At 42.2% G+C, this 21,213-nt stretch overlaps 1 protein-coding gene and 1 pseudogene across 2 annotated transcripts in view; both read right to left on the bottom strand.

Annotated features, from left to right (window-relative positions):
* The window catches only part of LOC311121573 (carboxypeptidase Q-like), a 28,028-nt pseudogene extending 26,463 nt beyond the window's left edge, over nt 1-1,565 (bottom strand). The window contains exons 1-2 of the transcript XR_014615267.1: nt 1,474-1,565; nt 312-748 (exon numbers count right to left, since the gene is read on the bottom strand). The product of XR_014615267.1 is annotated as a carboxypeptidase Q-like (transcript). The remainder of the gene's footprint in view (nt 1-311; nt 749-1,473) is intronic.
* A 1,144-nt stretch (nt 1,566-2,709) lies between these two features.
* On the bottom strand, nt 2,710-20,172 carry LOC311119447 (syndecan-2-like). Its single transcript, XM_084157745.1, has 5 exons — nt 19,790-20,172; nt 7,047-7,149; nt 6,291-6,448; nt 5,946-6,105; nt 2,710-4,991 (listed from the first exon to the last, which is right to left on the bottom strand). The coding sequence occupies exons 1-5, from the start codon at nt 19,847-19,849 to the stop codon at nt 4,828-4,830; spliced, it is 645 nt and encodes a 214-aa protein (XP_084013871.1). The 5' UTR covers nt 19,850-20,172; the 3' UTR covers nt 2,710-4,827.
* Between the last annotated feature and the right edge of the window lie 1,041 nt (nt 20,173-21,213).

Genomic DNA, 21,213 nt, shown 5'->3' with positions numbered 1-21,213 from the left:
CACAATGCCTACTTTGAACGATTTACACTGTAAAAAACAAAAAATTACTGAAAAACTGTGCAGATGCAAAGTTTGGTAACAGAATTACAGTAAAATCATCCTCAGTTTCATTCTGTTACCAAACGTTGTATCTGCACAGTTCTTCCTGTAAATGTATTTTTGTTAAATGTTCTGTGGAAATTGTTAAAGTAGTCCTTGTGCATAGAGTTTGTTAAACTTTGAAATCAATGGTTTTTGTTTGGTATACATTTTTTTGTGAAAAATCGAGTCTCAGTGTAATTTCGTTACCATGGAATTGCCCATAGGCCTACCTCCTTTGGGTGTAGCCACACTACTCCCCAGTCCTAGGATGGCCATGGTGTGGTTCCGGGGCTGCAGCATCACAGCTCTCTCCTCTCCCCTGACCCAGTGTGGAATCTTCACTGGTTCTAGATGTACGTTCTCCAACCCATCCTTCCTCAGGGCGTTGAACATATACTTGATAGCCAGGTCCAGGTTCTTAGAGCCACTGACACGGTTCCCTATTGTATCTGTGAAGTCTGCCAGTCTCTCATAGAAGCGGTTCTAGGCTTTGCCATACACAGCCAAGTCTATGATGCTCTGGGCTACCTTTGCATAGCTGGCAATTTCTTTAGTGGTCTCTGGAAATGGCTTTCCACCAGTACTGTGTTGCAAACAGCTACAATGGAGAAATGTGGCCAAAAGAGTCAGTGAAAAAAGGCCATTGTTTTATCTGTCGGTCCTGCATCTGGAGGCAGACAAGAACATATTAAGGTTTTTTACAAATATTTTCCTCGTGAGAACAGGCTATTTTCGCTAATGGTCAGACTACACTACATGACCCTAACTTGCTTAAAATATGACAGCACGCTACACGTGCCAGTGTTTACTTCATTATCGGCAACAGAAACCTATTGAGGCATAGCTGATTAAATTCAACTCCACGATTTACGATGGAGTTGAGCTCCGACGTAATTTAAATTACTTATTTCAGAGACATTGTTCTGTGTAATTGCAGGCTATTCCTGCAATTACACCACAGTTACAATTCCTACAATTACACCACAGAGGTGGTCCTCTGTAGCTCAGCTGGTAGAGCACGGCGCTTGTAACGCCAAGGTAGTGGGTTCGATCCCCGGGACCACCCATACACAAAAAAAAATGTATGCGCGCATGACTATAAGTCGCTTTGGATAAAAGCGTCTGCTAAATGGCATATTATTATTATTATTCTTTGGGTGCTGAAATCATTCGTTTTTTTTATTTAAAAAAATGTGACGTCGGAGCTCCAGTCGGGCCATAGCAGTCATAGAGTTAGTCTGCTAATTGACGCAGTGAAATGCAGTTAGACAACAAGGAAGCAAGCCACAAGCATCCATATATCTAGCGAAATATAATTGTCAGTCGTTGTGATTCCCAACTAGCGAAACATGAAAGGACTTTTAAATTAGGACGTTAAAACAAAGAACAAACCTTCCTCTGCAGATAGTTGGTCAATTGCTGACCGTCTTGACAGATGGAATAATTCACAACATATATTTAATTCCTTCTAGCCAACTAGCTATTTCTTATCAATTTCAAAACCACTTCCGTGATATTTGAATGACTACGGCAAAGCAGTAGGGACAGTCATGCGTTTTCACTTTCATTGACGAACATCCCGTTTTGTTTTTGTTTCTTTACCAAATTGTGATTTAAAAAATCGCAATAATAATACAGTCTGCTTTAACTAATTACTACTCTGGGTGATGTTTACTTGCGGACATGTGGCTTTACTCTAGCCATTTGGCTCACAGCAGCCTGTTTGTTTAGTATGTGTTTTGATCAGAGGTCGCAAACTAACAAAAGCTATTTTTTATTTTACATTTTATTTCAGCTTGCACATTGAAATCTGAGATACCATAGATATGGTATTTGTGCTGCAAGTTATATTCTTACATTTACTTTGTAACAAACAGTGCATGTGTCAACATTCCAAAGAATATGTTGGAGTCTTATCAGAAATACAATCAACCCAGAGAGAAGAAACCACATGTGATCACTATTTAATATTAAGCCACATTTTTTATTCAGTAGTGTCTCCCATGATAACATACAACACTGCTTTTGTAACACTAAGTTGCCATCAGTCTGCGCTTATGATCGTGACTACTACTTCAACATGCCACTGAAAATATATCCTTTGTCCCTAACAGTAAAAAAAGACTTTCAGAATGGTAGGCACTTCAAAAGGCTTAAAACATTTGTGAATATACATTAAGATACTTGAACTAACATATTACTTCTAATATGTTCTATATATATAAATTAATACGTATAAATTATAGTACATTAACATTACAGATACACCATTGCCTTAAAGGTAGAGTCAGCGAAATTGTTGTACGAGCAGCACCGCAGATATTTCAATGAGCAAGATGCAAGACTTTGCTCTCAGTCACGCACACAGTATTTGCGCATGTGCATTGGTTCGCGTCACCGCACGCTCTTACAATGTGGTAGCCAGGGCACCAAAAACAGCTGGGAAGTTTAGCCTCGCGCGCCCACGCTCTTAGTTGTTGCGGAAATTCACACACTATGCGGTTTTACTTTATGCATCTGCATCATATCGCTGAGTCTACCTTTAAAATAGTCAGGACTAAAGGTAACAAAGTAAATGAGACATTGTGTTACATGTCATAATGGCAAAAATACTGTTCCGAGTCCAAGGAAAGTCTTACAGTTAGTACCTTTATTCATTCATTACATACCATGAGAAAAATACACCAACCCAGTCATCAGAGGTTCTTTTTTTAGGGAAGAGGACCATTCTGTTCTATAGTAGACATTCATAATTCCTTAGAGAGGGAACAGAGAAGTAATAAGGTACACCATGTCCTGTTCACTGGGACTACGTCCCAAATGACACCCTATTCCCTATTTAGTGCACTGCTTTTGATCAGGGCTCATACGGCTCTTGTCAAAAGTAGTGCACTATATAGGGACTACGGTGCCATTTGGGAAAGCGCCCTGGCCTTTCAAATCTCTGATAGATTTTCAGTCAAAGTTTAAACGGATATATCAGATGCGTCCGGTGTCCCATCTGTGGCTATAGTAAATCACTGTACTAAAGTCATTACAAAGTCAACTGAAAAGAGTTGAGCGCAGATGTGACTGTTCATTTGCATTAGTTCCCCATATCTAGCAAGTCATAATTTAAAAGCTGCAGATTATATAAACGAAAATCAGCTTTTATATCATAAATTGGTCAGAATAGTTGCAGGTTTGTTTATAAACACCCAAGTCTAAAATACCATTGTGATCTGAGGAGAAAATTCAGGGACCTAGTAGTGAAATCTACTGAAAAGGTTCCTCTATATTTTGGGTAACAAAAACTGGAACACAGTACATATAGCAGTGGAGGCCGCTGAGGGGAGAACGGCTCATAATAATGGCCGGAACGGCGCAAATGGAATGGCATCAAACACCTGGAAACCATGCGTTTGATACCGCTCCACTGATTCAACTCCAGTCATTACCACAATTAAGGTGCGACCAACCTCCTGTGATATAATCCACGTGTCAAACTCATTCCACGGAGGGCCGAGTGTCTGCAGGTTTTCGCTCCTCCCTTGTACTTGATGAATTAAGGTCACTAATTAGTAAAGAACTCCCCTCACCTGGTTGTCTAGGTCTTAATTGAAAGGAAAAAAACAAAACCCAGACACTAGGCCCTCCATGATTGAGTTTGACACCCCTGCCCCAAAGAGTACCATTTCAAATCAGTGTTTCCCAACTCCTCAAGTACCTCCAACAGTACACATTTTTGTTGTAGCCCCGGACAAACTCACCAGATTGAACTTGTCAACTAATCATCAGGCCCTCAATAAGTTGAATCAGGCAAGTTTGTCAGGGGCGACAACAAAAGTGTGTACTGTTGGGCGTACTTGAGGACTGGAGTTGGGAAACAATGCTTTATATCAGTAATTTTTTACTAGAAAGGAATGTGCTTTGCTTTGGCCAGATGACATTGGGTAGTTATGGAATCCTGTAATTCACTTCACACAATGACAAGAAAAATAACATTTTTTAAATTAAACCAGATTGCTTTATGAGACTAGAAACATTACATAACCTCAACATGAAAAACATAAGTTAATGAAAAAACACTTGACATGCTATGAAAAAAATCAAAAATAGAATAGATAGGAGAATTATATTCTGTTGTCTCTGTATTTTTATTTCAGCAACCTTTAAAAAAAGTTGTTTTTCCTTCCTTACAAATATGTACCGCTACAGGTAGAAAGTAGTCCATGACAATCATATGAATATATTTCACCTTCTCACATGACAAATACATTCTCCAACAGTTCTAATGATCCAAAACATGAAATGTTTACAATAGCCCTGTTTGGCCTCATTTAGGAAAAAAAAAGTATATATATTTGCTTAATGAAAAAGCTCCTTGAAACACTTCCTCATTCAATACCATTTCAACCAACAGCATGCGAGGAGGACCCTGCTGTACGTATAGTCCCCTGTAGCTCAGTTGGTAGAGCATGGCGCTTGCAACGCCAAGGTTGTGGGTTCGTTTCCCACGGGGGGCCAGTATGAAAATGTATGCACTCACTAACTTTAAGTCGCTCTGGATAAGACCATCTGCTAAATGACTAAAATGTAAATGTTTTCCATGTGTCCCAAATGGCACCCTATTCCCTATATGGTTCACAGATCCTGGTCAAAAGTAGTAAGTACACTATAGAGGGAATAGAGTGCCATTTGGGACACAGCCTTTTGTCTTTCTGTTGCGCCAGAGGTTTCTCTTCATAGTGACGGGGTGGTTGTGCTTCAGGCATAGAACTCCTTGGTGGGGGCTTTCTGATAGGCTGAGCTAGGGGCCTTGCATTCTCCAAGGACGTAGCTTCCCTCGTCCTTCTTCCTCATTCTGTAGACCAGGAGGAGGATGAGGAAGACGGCGAACAGCAAACCTATAACCCCGCCGGCTATCACCGCTGGACCCGTGGAGGGGGGGGGGGGGGAGAAGAACCACGTCAGAAGATGCTTATCAATCACAATAATTCAATACATTAGCAATACAAGTGATTGGCGTTGACAACACAACAGTGGAACCTTGCTAGAAAGTAAAGTGTTAACAGTCTAAACGTCAGATATGATATACCTTTAACAGATTGTGTGTGGGGCAAGGTAATTACCCCAACCCCATTAAAAGATACGTTTGTGATGTGTTCTCTCACCTAGCTATATTAAGATGAATGCACTAATTGTAAGTCACGCAGGATAAGAGTGTCTGCGAAATGACGAAAATGTAAAGTAAATGTAACCCCATTGCCTTCTGTTAACTTTTATGAATAATTAAGGAGGGAACTATGATTGCTTTGTGCCTTTTGTAGCAAACGTTTGGCAACAACTCACGTTGAGAAATTAATGGGAAACGGCACCCTGATAGCTTGATGCAGTATACTGCAGCTAAGATCAATGGACTAATCAAATATGAGACGGAGCTGACTCAGGAGGAGTCACAATTATACATTTCATTCATAACGTGCTTTTCATTGTAAAACAATCCCGAAGTGTTGTTGGTTGATTGACTCAGTCTCCTTCCCTCTGCTATCAAACTCCATGGCTATGAGTCTGTTTTTATTGATTCTGAAAGCAAAGTCTAGAGTTACCCATATTTCAAACAGAGGCCATGTTTCAGATCTAATCTCTGATAGTAGGCTGTATTGAAAAATGACCTCTTCAATTGGAACTGATAGATTTCAGATTACTGTTTTGATTAATCATTATCATATTGTGGATCGCTTTTTTATGTGATGTTTAACTTATACATGTTGTCTCATTATATTTTATTGCTTTCATTATGCTCAGGTCTCATTTGAAAAAGAGATATGCTAATATCAACACGATCTCCTGAATAAATAAAGGATAAAAAAAATAGAACATACCTGCTAGCACCTCCGTCCTCTGGAAAAGGTTTTCGGATTGCACATCGTAAGGTGTGTCTGCCTCATACAGCAACCTGGAAGCACTGGTGGTGCTGGGAGGAGCTTCACTGCTGATAACAGTCTCCTCTGTCACGTCCAGAGACTGTTCAGGGACCTGGGTCTGACACACACAGACAGAGGGAGAGAGAGAGACAGATTTAGAATTTTCACAACAACTATGAAATCACAGGGATACTATTAAGTCCTTGCCATGTCGGGGGTGCGAGGCAAGGATGAGGTAAAATGAAACAACCACACTACCGGCTCAAAAGCCCACACTAAAGTCAGCTATAAAGAGAGGCATACCTCTGTCTCTGTCTCAGCTATTTCTGTGCTCTGGTCAGTGAATGCAAACATCTCCACGGTGGTTGAAGGGTCTGGTAGAGAGTCTTGGGTTGGCTCTGCTTCAGGAGCAGCGAACACCGTTTTCACTTTGACCACTGGCTCAGTGACTTCACCGATAGCTGAGGAGGAAAATAATCAAAATGTATCGACTCCAGAAGGAAGTTTGGTTTGCAGGCAGGGGTAACATGATAAACTAACAACAATGCCAGTGCTAATGGATTCAATACTAATGATAGAGGCACTTTTCATTCATAAAGAGTTGACCAATAATCACACAACCCCTGCCATACAGACTCAGAAATAGAGTGGAAGCCAGATCTGTTTGAGTGTTATTGTACAGTACATTATACAGTCTATGGTACAGTATCACTGTTCAGGTTAGGGTATATGAAATAATGACTCATTCATTATAGAAGGCGTCTCTATATGACATATGCTGGGTAATTAACACAGTCTTGGTCGACTGCACTTGGCCGCATGTGAAACATCTGTGCTTTCACCGCCTCCGTAGGTCCATTGTGATCCTGCGGTACCAGTGTGCCCTAGTAGTCTAACCAAAGTCAAAGGTTTCTGTGCACCGTCTATGACCTTCGTAGAGCCAGTACAATTATAGCTTTACATACAGCTAGAACTCTTAAATGGCATTATCAGGTTGCTATGTTAATTACATTAGGAAGTAACAGTGAAATATTTTATAAGAATGTAACCATTGCTTACTTATATCACCGGAACCTGATCCAGAGTTGTAACCGTCGTCATCTACAGAGTCTCCTGACTGGTCATCCAGGTACAGGTAATCCGACTGCGCCGAGATGAATATCTGTCAATAGAGAGCAAGAGATTAATGAAAGTGTCTCCACCATAGAAATTGAATTCTACTGGTACCCACATGCTATTTAGACAATAAGGCCCGAAGGGGGTGTGGTATATGTCCAATAGACCACAGCTATGCACGACGCAATGCGGAGTACAGCCTGGATACAGCCCTTAGCATATTGGCCATATACCACAAACCCCCAAGATGCCTTATTGCTATTATAAAGTAGTTAAACATAAATAGAACAGTAAACAAGAGTGTTTGCGTCATACCCATGATATATTGTCTGATATACCACAGCTTGATCAGCATCCAGGATCCATAATAATAATACTCTAACTGACCCCATGACACAAACTATTCCCAGTGTAGATTGTATAATCTTAAGGGCATGAATCAAACACTTTTCACCGTGGAGGATATCCATGGTTTATTTTATACAGGCATTAGAAGTGCAAGAGCAAAGAAATAGAAAGAACCATTCTAAGAAAATCAAGAGATCTTAAATGTTTTGGAAGAACAAAATAAAGACATATTTTTGAAGAAATACAACTTTTCCTTATCACAGTTCCCTGGGAAACAAACTGAACAGAAGCAGGCGTCTCACAATGAGCCTCCCCATTACCTGAAATACCACTTAGAAGCTATGAAGGCCTGGATCAAATCTTCCCATTTTCTGAAGTAGAACCCAAAGGCAATGTATCAGCCTTCCTGTAATCCCTCTGCATGTGGGGAGCAGGCTAAACAGGAAGGTGTCATTGTCTGACTGGCTTATCCAATCCCAAGGCAACTTGTTGTTGTTGTGCGAGAGTGAGAATGGATGGATGAATGAATGAATGAATGAATGAATTAATTAACAGAAACTACTTTTCAGGGCAGGAGGCTGCTCTCAGAGCAGATGGAGCAGTGTCTTGTCTGACTCTCTGAACCCTGGGTGCTTCTAGTCATCCCTCCCAACCCCCTGCATTCCTTTAAATCTCTGCCCCACCACAGTAGCCTGGTGCTACCTCTTCAAATAGCCTGGCAGGGCTCATGGAAACCACCAGTCACAGCCACTGATGCTCACCAAGACGTGTGATGTTTCCACACAATTGTGCTTCCCAAAATCCCCACAAAAGCAATATGTCTGACAAAGGTACTAAGGCTGCACCCTCAGTGTGTGTGTGCGCGCGCGCGTCTTGTCTGCCTTTTTGCTCAGCTGATAAATGTTGACGCTAAGGAGTCTGGTTCAATTTTCAAGTCTTTGTTGGTGAAGGAGAGAAAAAGAAGAGTGCCAGACAAGGATGATGTAATAAAGAGGAAGGACTCGTGCTTCAAAGGAAGCAGAGCCTAGTACACAATAAGAGGACATGTCATTTCAGACTCACTGAAGGAGAAAGAGGCTTCAAAGAGCACAATGGCGCTGGCTGAAAATAGGGTATACCCAGCTAGATATAGACCTTTCCTTTTGGCCTCCGACTGGGATCACTGAGGGAAACAGTTCAAAGCCACAAAAACTCAACCTCTGACTAACATTTCCTTTAGGATGTAATTGTTGTCTGTACAAAAACACATCTTTGGTGTGCCATTGTGTTGTGCTCCAGTGGTCTTTCAAAACTCACACACAGTGGATCATCTTTTGATTGCTATGCAACATACTATAGAGAACGCAGCAGGCAGAACATAAGGCAGAGGAAGTCATGATCAAAGTCAGCCTCTGAAAGTAATCCAGTAAAACGATGTATAAGGGCTCCCATGTCAACTAATGCTAGAAGATCACATTGTGCTACCTAACGGTGTTCCGTACACAGTTTGCATAACCGTGGCATTCAATCGAGGCTGCAATGAAAACTAAAAATGGGACTGTAGTGACTGTTGGCACCAAAATCTGGGGTGTAAGCTACGTTTCTATTCAAGCGTTGATTACCATGTAATGGTTCAATAGTATTCAAGAAAATATGAGAAAAAAAAGACCCGACGCTGTATGTTACATTGTGACGTGTCAACGCTCAGTGGTGACTAATCCTAGAAGACCACATGTACACTATGAAGAGTATGACGGATACCTACTGTACACTATGGTATGAAGAGTATGACTGGAGTCATGAATGACTTGATACCTACTGTACACTACTTCCATTTGCCGGCCCTGAAAACACTTCCCGGTATTTAAAAGTATTTGACCCAGGTCTGCTTGACTGCTTCAGAGGCTAATCAGCTAAGTGTTATGACTAATTAAGTCAAGTTGACCCAAAACATCCAATAGAGATAACCTATAGAGATAACATTGTGAGAACGATGGAGACTCTCAGGGTCAGCCGGTGACCATACAGTAGTAGTCTACTAATAGTCTGAATTCCTAGCCAGTGCGTCATGAAGTACAACGTCAATAGAGACTCTGAAACATTAAGCAGCCCTGACCATTTCCTCCAATGGCCTTTGTTGGTTAAGATTAGTCCAGGACCCAGGTCCTGGTACGGTACAGAGTAAGACTGGCTACTGAAAGCCCCTTGCTTCCTGTGTTCCAGATTCTTATTAGATAGTAGTGTTAGGTTAGGATGTATCTAAGAATAGGGTAAGATTGTGTCAGGGTCTGTTTTCCAGAGGCCTATTTGTTCAGATAGGCAATATGTACATACAGTAGGACTATGTGTACACACACACACACACACACACACACACCAAAGGATGCTATTTCTCTAGGATTAGTCTCTGAACAACATTTTTGCACCTAGACCACATGTAGCATATATGCCTTGACAAAATACACTGTTCTAGAGGTGAGGATCAATTACTTTCACAAGCCCTACAACCTTCTTATGAATAGGCCTAACTGCTATCTAAAGCAGTGGTTTATGGGGGTTTCAACACAGCATCATATGGGTCTGCCTCTTAACTCTTCAGAGAGAGGGAGAGATAGAAGAGGCGATGAGAGAACGGTGTTTGCAGCAGTATGATGTGGTGGTGAATAATATCTATCATTCCAAAACAAACGGCTGTCAGACATATGAAGGTGAGCCTCACATTCCTGGTTCTAAGTAGCAGCACAAGTGAAGTATTGTGCAGGGAGCCGAGGAGCTCAGGACTGAGCTTTCAGGCTGTGCCAAGTCTACAACTGAAAAGGAAATACTCCCTCTGCTCACTAGCTAGCTCCTTCCAGCCAGCCCAGCCACACTACACGGTCACTGGCCTCTTGCTCACGGAACATTGTGTGTGCTAAAATAAGTGTTCAAATAATGAGATAGCCTGTTAATTCTGGCACAAAAGACATCTTGATGGAAAACATTTCACATCAACAAAACATGTCCCTTCTCTGTATGTGAGACCTTTAGTAAAGGTTAGAATCTAAAGGTTAGAATCATTAAGGTATTGTCGTTAGTGGCTATCACAGCAACAAATACTGGGGACGTGTCAGCTAATCACATCACCCTCCTCCACAGGTATAGTTGTCAGCTGTAATGATGGGAAGAGAGAACCTGCCAAGATATGGCTAATAACACTGGACTTATGGAGGTTTCTTATTTATTTTTTACACATTCCAGGCAGATCTAGGATGACTACCTGATAGGAATGTAATCTCAATATGGACATAGGATTTCCTTTGAAAGTCCTCCTCCATGCCCTGAAGGCTGTGTTGTTTCTCAGCATACCCCAGTCAGACAGCTAGAGGAAAACAGGACATTCCGTGCTGCTTACATTCACACATTAAATTACATCCAGCGCTACCGGCAACACTGCCCAGATAGCGTCAGTACTATACTCTTAACCTGGAAAACAGTCTCCAGTCCAGAAGGTTGCAGACATTTCTCCCCACAACACAAATCAAACATCAGAAATCTTGAAAAGGAACTTCCTGCAACTGTCAAATCAGTGGGTTATTATAACCTTTGATTTTCTATCACTATTAGCGATCAAAGCTAATAGTGATGGGGGGGGGGGGGGGGTTCAATTATCCAGTTAAATCATACATCTGAGACTGTCAAACAGGACAACAAACACATTTTTAACAAGTTGACAGAGGTTCATGAAGATGTTACATCACAGGAACACAACCCAGGAGTTATATTAGTTGTTTGGAGGTACATTTTATTTGAGAAGCAGTTTCAAGCAGCTTGAGGAACATGTTCATTACCTTCCACAACAAAGATATACCATCTCTGCCAGTATCACCCAATAACACCAACACCATGAATGCAACCAAACAGGACTACCAAGACAATAACCCAGCATGTGGACCTACGGTACATACAGGAGCTCTCTAGTAACCAGCTTCCTTCCGCAGTGCTGGGAAGCAGCACAGATGTTACAGGTGTGGGTTACAATATTAACCCACATCTGCCAAGGGCTCAGCTCAACTCCTTGCAGGGCACAGCAGCTCTAGGCTACGTCCCAAATGGCTCCATTCTCCATTTAGCGCACTACTTTGGATGGGCCCTGGTCAGAAGTAGTGCACTACATAGAGAATAGGGTGCCATTTGGGACGCAGCCCTTGATGATGTAGTAGCTGTCCAACCAGCTGCTGACATTCGCAGCCCCTCAGGAGTACACAGGAAGAGCATTAACTAACTACTAGACGGTGCCAGGGCTCCACCAGAGCTGCTGCAGAGACTGGATGAATACAGCCCATTCAGACCAGAGGCATGTCTGGTATTCTTAATATGATTGCATAAACACAGGTGTTGTACTAAGGCAATGGGGCTGGGGAGAGGAGAGGATATTATACTGGCCTGGGTTTTCCAGTAATACTGTACGTCTTCTTGGAGGGGGCGGGGAGCGGACTACTGGCGTCAGAGAAATTCTGGGGATTTTTTTTAAATGGACTGTACAAGCCTGAATGGAGGAACTAGGTGTAGCGTACGTGGTTATAAAATTATAGAGAGTGACAAAACCCAATTATGGTGAGATTACGTGCTAGTTTCAGTGTTCACAAAATTTGACTTTGTCAAGTGTCGTCTTTCAAAAAAGAGACCTTGCCACTACTCGTCAGAGCTTCTTATACACCAAGGCCTGTCACTGCTGTCTTTGCCTCTGGACAGGCAAAGACAGATTAAATAAATACAAAATACATTAACTTTGGTCCTTGGACATAATTGAATACTACCGTAGTATGTGAGTATGAAGTAGCTTACTGTGGTGTGGGACCCTGTGTGAGGGCTGGCTGATCCCACTCCTTCAACTCTGACCTTAATGTTAAGGACTATATTCAATCAAAGCTGCATTGCGGGATTTAGGCAGTAGCTCTCCGGAATTACCACTATGTCCTGCACATATAAAACAATTAATTAATTTTTTTTATAATACTTTCATATCTAATTCAACACTTGGCAATAGATTTTTTTTAAAGGTGTAATTTTATATCTTATTATTCTAGGAAGTTTTCAGAGGACAGAGTTCATGAAAGAGTTGGGAACAGAAAATCTAACAATCATTTATAACAAAACCCATTATTTTCTGCCTCCGTTTTCCATCCTGGTAATCACGGTTTGACACTTGTCATAGTCTAGCGATTACCTGAGCCAAGACATAAAAACAGGGGACTTGTGCGGGATAGTTTCAGGAGTGGCCAAGGAAAAGCAAAGTTCAGTTGTGCAAAATATAGCTACTGTAAAGCAGATAATACACTGCTCAAAAAAATTAAGGGAACACTTAAACAACACAATGTAACTCAGTCAATCACACTTCTGTGAAATCAAACTGTCCACTTAGGAAGCAACACTGATTGACAATAAATGTCACGTGCTGTTGTGCAAATGGAATAGACAACAGGTGGAAATTATAGGCAATTAGCAAGACACCCCCAATAAAGGACTGGTTTTGCAGGTGGTGACCACAGACCACTTCTCAGTTCCTATGCTTCCTGGCTGATGTTTTGGTCACTTTTGAATGCTGGCGGTGCTTTCACTCTAGTGGTAGCATGAGACGGAGTCTACAACCCACACAAGTGGCTCAGGTAGTGCAGCTCATCCAGGATGGCACATCAATGCGAGCTGTGGCAAGAAGGTTTGCTGTGTCTGTCAGCGTAGTGTCCAGAGCATGGAGGCGCTACCAGGAGACAGGCCAGTACATCAGGAGACGTGGAGGAGGCCGTAGGAGGGCAACAACCCAGCAGCAGGACCGCTACCTCCGCCTTTGTGCAAGGAGGAGCAGGAGGAGCACTGCCAGAGCCCTGCAAAATGACCTCCAGCAGGCCACAAATGTGCATGTGTCTGCTCAAACGATCAGAAACAGACTCCATGAGGGTGGTATGAGGGCCCGACGTCCACAGGTGGGGGTTGTGCTTACAGCCCAACACCGTGCAGGACGTTTGGCATTTGCCAGAGAACACCAAGATTGGCAAATTCGCCAATGGCGCCCTGTGCTCTTCACAGATGAAAGCAGGTTCACACTGAGCACGTGACAGAGTCTGGAGACGCCGTGGAGAACGTTCTGCTGCCTGCAACATCCTCCAGCATGACCGGTTTGGCGGTGGGTCAGTCATGGTGTGGCATTTATTTGGGGGGGCCGCACAGCCCTCCATGTGCTCGCCAGAGGTAGCCTGACTGCCATTAGGTACCGAGATGAGATCTTCAGACCCCTTGTGAGACCATATGCTGGTGCGGTTGGCCCTGGGTTCCTCCTAATGCAAGACAATGCTAGACCTCATGTGGCTGGAGTGTGTCAGCAGTTCCTGCAAGAGGAAGGCATTGATGCTATGGACTGGCCCGCCCGTTCCCCAGACCTGAATCCAATTGAGCACATCTGGGACATCATGTCATAATTATAGCTTTTCACAAGTTCTTAAACTATACCCCAGGCTTGGTCAGAGAGAGAAGCTACGGATCTGTCTCAGTTTGCTGTATTGGTTGACGTGATGCCACCACACACACACACAGCTTTACGGCCTCTACACTGTTCACGTGTGTAGATCTACGCACGTGCATGTTCGTAGGTGGAGTCGTTATTTGGGGGGCAGCGGACACGTTGTTGCGTTCTACCCAGAGAGGAAGTCCGCCTTGTGTAGTGTAGATCCACTAGCGGGCTTGGGGAGCCAGAGTACTTCCGGATCTGGTGTATATGCCTGGTTACAAATACTAGCTAGCTACATGTCTGGTGTTCTATGCTTGCAACTCTACTTTAAGGATAAAAAAATATATATATATATATATATATATATATATATATATATATATATATATATATATATATATATATATATATATATATATATATATATATATATATATATATACACACACACACACACACACACACCTTAGCACTCCAGATACAAACTTACTTTCAGGATTTAACTAGCTGCAGAAGCAAACATGTCTGCCTCCAAATTGGAAGAGCTTAACCTGGTCTTACTACTAATCTGTTTTTATTTCTCACTGAGAAAATTGCATGTTGGTCCACTGAACATTGCAAGTGGGGGACAATTGAGAATACGTCTCGTCTGACCTAGTCAAAGCATTGACGAGGGAAGACATTTTCAATACTTTCGGATGTTTTTGGCGAGTGGCGGCACACAGCAAAAGCATCGCTGCGAGTTATAAGCTAGGAAATTCGACAGTTTGTGCCAGGCTATCTGGCATGTCCCGAAGACAGTCGGTTGCTTATCTCTCTGTAGCAAAATGGGCCGAAATCGCCTGAGTTTTGGGATCGTTGGAATTATCAGTTTTGTGTAGGAGCAGTCGACGGGAAACATATTCGGATCCGAGCTCCAGCAAACTCTGGTAGCGAGTACTACAACTACAAGGGATATTTCTCAATGGTCCTGCTGGCAGTCCGCGATTCAAAGTACCGCTTCAACATGGTCAACGTGGGTGCATTTGGGAGGGAGGAAGATGTGGGAATCTTCTCGCGAAGCAAGTTCAGCTCCCAACTCATTGCAGGCCATCTGCCGACAGCAAGGCCAGAGTCCATGGCGGTGACCCAAACACCGAGCCCATATGTCTTTCTGGGAGACAAGGCATTCCCTCTGAAGGTCAACATGATGCGACCATATCCAGGTAAGATTCTGTAAATACATATGACTTGTAATATTACGATGTGAAAATTATACCAATGTGAATAGCAGTTGTAATGATATGCCTCACATAAAAATGCTCTGGCATCCCAGTAGGAGGATGGAGGCCTATGTCCAAAGTATAAACTACACAGTTGTTACAGTATATATTTGATAGCCTTCATATTCCTGTTCAACACTAATGCTTATTTTATTCAAAAAGGTTATTCGGGCCTTGATGATGCCAAGAAGATCTACAACTACAATCACTCAAGAGCTAGAAGAATTTGTCCTGAAGCATGAGACAGACAGCTGGCCCATACTCCACACCTGGCCCCAACACACAACTGGGTTAAAACAATTAGGAACTAGATCATGAACAACTCATCAACACCAAATGAGAGCAGACAACTGAGCACCTGAAATAGAGTTGGAGTTTTCACTATAAAAATGATCTCATGTGGACAGACTATTTTATTAACCGAGTTTACTAAAAAACAGCAGACATATACTGAGTGTCCAAAACATTATGAACACCTCTTTCCATGACAGTCTGACCAGGTGAATCGAGGTTTAAAGCTATGATCCCTTATTGATGTCGCCTGTTAAATCCACTTCAAAATCAGTGTAGATGAAGGGGAGGAGACAGGTTAAAGGAGGATTTTTAAGCCTTGAGACAATTGAGACATGGATTGTGTATGTGTACCATTCAGAGGGTGAATGGGCAAGACAAAATATTGAAGTGCCTTTGAACGGGGTATGGTAGTAGGTGCCAGGCGTACTGGTTTGATCGTGTCAAGAACTGTAACGCTGCTGGGTTTTTAACACTCAACAGTTTCCCGTGTGTATCATCAACAATGGTCCACCACCCAAAGGACATCCAGCCAACTTGACACAAGTGTTGGAGGCATTGGAGTCAACATGGGCCAGCATCCCTGTGGAACGCTTTCGACACCTTGACGAATTGAGACTGTTCTGAGGGGAAGGAGGGGGGGCAGGTGCTCCTAATGTTTTGTACACAGGTACAAGCTTTAGAAACAATAAGGCACTTAACCCTAATTGTTCCTGTAAGTCACTCTGGATAAAAGAGTCTGCTAAATGACTAAAATAAATCTTGACTTGTTTCCCCTTCATTTCTGATGGCTGTGGGCCAAATCAGGCTCCCTCTGGATCTATAAAAGGATCCCACATTTACTGTTGAATTCTTTGATTTATACGTGTTGGGTTGCAGCCCTCCCCAGACCATGGGTTTGTAGTATTTTGAGCTCAGAGCTGTGTATCTTTATAGCTCTACTGTTTGTAAGACAGGCAGGGTAGAGGTGAGTAACCAGACTGTCAGACAGGCAGGGTAGAGGTGAGTAACCAGACTGTCAGACAGGCAGGGTAGAGGTGAGTAAACAGACTGTCAGACAGGCAGGGTAGAGGTGAGTAACCAGACTGTCAGACAGGCAGGGTAGAGGTGAGTAACCAGACTGTCAGACAGGCAGGGTAGAGGTGAGTAAACAGACTGTCAGACAGGCAGGGTAGAGGTGAGTAAACAGACTGTCAGACAGGCAGGGTAGAGGTGAGTAAACAGACTGTCAGACAGGCAGGGTAGAAGTGAGTAAACATACTGTCAGAGAGGACAGAACCCAGAAGCTACATGAATCCCAGACAGACAGACCAGTCCTATCCATTCAGCACTGATCACAGCTCTACAGAACATGCTGTACCCTGTGTATTGCATGCATGACTAACACTGGTGAGGGCCTCCCTCCTGACAGGAAACAATTAACTTGTTTATTTAAAATATTCCCAAATGAAGTCACATACAGAAAATAACACCACTGGAACATCTTAGATCATGTGTGAGACCGCAGTTCCAAAGGAAATAAAACTGATTAGTTCCTGTTTTGTATTGACAAGCTGTGATAACGATATTATCAGTCTGTCCTTCTGTGTATCAATCAACCCAAGAGGGTCAGAATGACATAACACATGTGGATTAAGAGTCCAGATCACTCTGTCTTTCATATCCATTACATTCAGACCTTCACCTCTGACTCAAATAGGGCTTTCAGTTGTCTCTAAAAATAACACTGTCTATTGAGAAGAGCACATCTGCTAGAAACATACTGTACAAAAACATCTGGAGTGGGTGTTTTTGTTTTTCGGAAAGTGTTATGGCCATATGGAAATAACTCAAGGCAAGGGACATTTAGCACCAGTCACATCTATCAGCAAAGAGTAGACAGAGGGGTACTCTCTCTGATGCTTTTCAACTGTGTAAACAATGTCGGCTGGCATAACACCACAACAACACAACAACACACCACAGCAAGCTGTCGATAGTACACAACGTCATGGAACATCTTGTGTTTGACCACTGTCCACGCTTTTCTAGAACATGTTACGTTAAGGTTAACTTTCACTCTAGGATGTATGATCAGAGTAGCAATGATCAAATAATTCCATGTACAATCAAATCAAAACAAAAAAATTAACTGGGAGAAGTCAAAGCATTTACTAAATCTACATGCATTGGCTACATTTGTCAATAATAATAAGCCATTTAGCAGACGCTTTTATCCAAAGCGACTTACAGTCGTGGGTGCATACATTTTTTGTGTATGGGTGGTCCCGGGGATCGAACCCACTACCTTGGCGTTACAAGCGCCGTGCTCTACCAGCTGAGCTACAGAGGACCACAGAAAGGTTAAAAACTAACATCTTATTATTGACCTTCAGATCTGAGTCAAACAACCTACACAGTTTCATTATCCAGTTTCCACAACTTCAGGGCTTCATAGATGCAGAGCAGAAGGTGTGTCTACCTCACAAGGTTTTCTCCACACAACCCAGCCGCCTAGGGCCTTGCTGTAACCACCCCCAGGTTTTCACTGAGAACGTTACATTTGCTAAGCTAACTGAGGCAGGGGAGGAATGAGAGTAACAGTCAGTACTGAAGCTGCTGTACATGACCATTTTCCATCCTCACAATAAATCCTATTTGTCAGGCTACTATTTCATTACTTTTCTCATTCAGGTTTTCCATGCATATTTCTAGAGCTCTGATCAATGACAGTTAAGTACATCTAACTCCAGATGTTTCTATACTGTTGAAGTTATTCCCAACCATGCCTTAGTATTTGATGTTGTAACGCCAGGGTAGTGGGTTCGATCCCCGGGACCACCCATACGTAAAAATGTAAGCACACATGACTAAGTCGCTTTGGATAAAAGCGTCTGCTAAATGGCATATTATTATTATTATTATGTGGTACATCTGTATGACGCACTTTCAGTGACACATCGTTGGTGATGATATGACAAGTGATGTCACTTCAGTTACACCTAACAGCAGACGTTTATTCACTGTTGACTTTAATACCAATCAGGCCAGATGTCATGGCGACAGTGGTATAGTACATTAAGCACTTTCAGTGACAAACCGTTGGTGATGATATGACGGTTACGACATCTCAGTTAAACTATTGCTCTAGTTTTAGCTAAATATTACTGTAACTGTTCCCGCGTTAACAAAAAGATGGATATTGATGCAGGGAAGAGTCCAGTCCAATATGTAATGAATGAAGAGGAAAGCGACGGTGTTTATGTTTTCTGAAGAAAAATGGAAGGGGATGAGTGATGGTGGTGTCTGAAATGCTGAATGGACCAAATGCAGTCAACAGCTCTAAAGGAGTGGAGTCTGACCTAATGTTAGAAGGGAGCGTCGGGCTTGCAGTCTTCACCACAGTTACAACACACACATCCCCCAAAATAACTTCATTCATCCACCCACCTTCAATTTAGTAGAACGCCCCTAGGTTGATACCCTCACAACTACTACAACTATAGAACCCTGCACCCCCATTCCACTTTAAATCAGAGATGAGGGCCCTCGCCTTTATTTCTTTTTGGTTTATAAAACAATCCAGGTTGGGAGGCTGGGGCTAATTAACACAGATGTGCCTTGCAGCCAAGTGCAAAACTGCTGCTTCATAGCAATAGCCATGTTAGTTAGGCAACGGCATCACCGTGCCAACGATAGAGCCCTGTCTACAGTAGTGGAAGACGGGTGGGGAAATGTCCCTATAGAGCAGTATACAAACAAACTCATATCATCTCCATTGCTGGACAATTCAGTAGTTGCTCAACGTGTCTTTCAATAGGTTGTTATTGGACACTTGTTATAAGGCAACACTGAAATGCCTGTGTTTTGAGCCTGGTTAAATGGAACCATTTAATCTGTTTTGACCAAGGAACAGAGACGACTATAGTTCCACACCACCTCTTGAAAATCCTATTTGACCACTGAAATCAAGCTGTGTAAAAAAAATCTCTTCGATGATGAATTTGGCTTCATAAAAATATTAATTCTACACGTGCTTTTCTGGCAACTGTAAAAGGTATCCTTATAATTGGGGCCACAATATGATAAGACTTCAGTCATATGGGAAGCGCACAAGGGAAAGAAAATGGGAATAAATTATAAATAAGGGAATAGTTACATTGACTTTTTTACTTGTAAAAGTAGCTAAAACTCGCAGAGGTTATGAAGAACGCGAGTGAGGCAAGCATGCAAAGTAGCCCACATCGAAACTAAAGCCCGTTTAGAAAACATTTCAGCAGCTCCTTACCGCGCGAGGTATAACAAAACATTTTAATATTACTTTATGTCTTGACAACTTTACTCACCGTTTTACTCATAAAACAGGTCGCCACCGCGAAAATCAAGAGCATCCAAGTGTTCGTCATTATTCCTTTGGAAAGAACAAACCGTGGCGAGGGTGAAAAATAGATATATTAGCTAGCGCTCATAGAAAATATAAAAATTATCTTCACAGTTGTACACCCCACTCTCTCGCCCACAGATTATACTCTCCCAATCGAATTATTCCAAAACGAGAAAACCAAGATTCCCCACTCGATGTTTCTCTCCGAATAAAATAGTTTCTTTCCCGTTTTCCAAGTACTTTTCTACTGAAAGGGAGCAGCGGAAGCACGCGCTATTGCTCAGGAACCATTACACGTACTGATGCGCCCAGCTTGGAACGGAACATTCATTTACAAACTCGCGCAGGGGTGGAAACAAGGTAGTTAGGAAAGTGTCTTCTAAAATTGATTGACAGATACTCGCACCATAAAGAAGCATCCTTCACTTGAGAGTGCAGTGATCATTTAAATTGGCAAATTGACATAACCACAAGTGAATGAGTTATGATAGGCTGTATGCCTACACAGGTTATGAACCATCCGGATATGATAGCCCCATCTCACTTCTGACACAATGCAGCATTCAGGGATAGCATGACACCTCACAATACATGATTGATTCTAATAATTAGCTGGTTGATAAACTGAGTCAGGTTAGTAACAACTGGGGTTGAAATTAAAATGTACAGGATGGTAGCTCTTCAGGAGCAGGGTTGGAGAGGAGCCCTGTTTGTACATCAGTGCAGATGAAGAGATGGCGCCACTCAACTGTTTAGAACAGGGGTGTCAAACTCATTCCATGGAGGGCCTAGTGTCTGCTGGTCTTAGGTTTTTCCTTTCAATTAAGTCCTAGACAGGTGAGGGGAGTTCTTTACTAATTAGTGACCTTCATCAATGAAAAATGTATGCACTCACTAACTGTAAGTCGCTCTGGATAAGAGCGTCTGCTAAATGACTAAAATGTAAAATGTCAATGCAACCAGCAGACACTCGGCCCTCCATGGAATGAGTTTGACACGTGGTTTAGATGCACTGTTGTCTATACTTAGATATAAACTTTACTTAAATAAAACATCAATATATGAATACAAATGTAATAATATGACGGGATCAAACAACAAAATAAAGCGTATCATGCAAATAATAATACTTTGATTATACCTTGCTCACGGTGTGGCAAATTAGATCTAATATTTTGTCTGGTTAGTTCAGTTTTGCTTCCCCCTATTGGGGAAAGTTGGTTCGTACATACACTAAAGTTATGTGCCTGAATGACAATGTCATTATCAAAGTCCATGTAATTTAGATTTTTATTAAATAACACATAACAGCTCAAAGGCATTTTTATGATGCATCAAAAAGGTTGATGTTTTTTGAAAACACACAAATGGCACCGAATAACATGA

The sequence above is a fragment of the Coregonus lavaretus genome (genome assembly GCF_964263955.1).
Source record: "Coregonus lavaretus genome assembly, chromosome: 3".
NCBI classification, from domain to species: domain Eukaryota; kingdom Metazoa; phylum Chordata; class Actinopteri; order Salmoniformes; family Salmonidae; genus Coregonus; species Coregonus lavaretus.
This window is presented reverse-complemented; position numbering and strand designations above follow the sequence as displayed.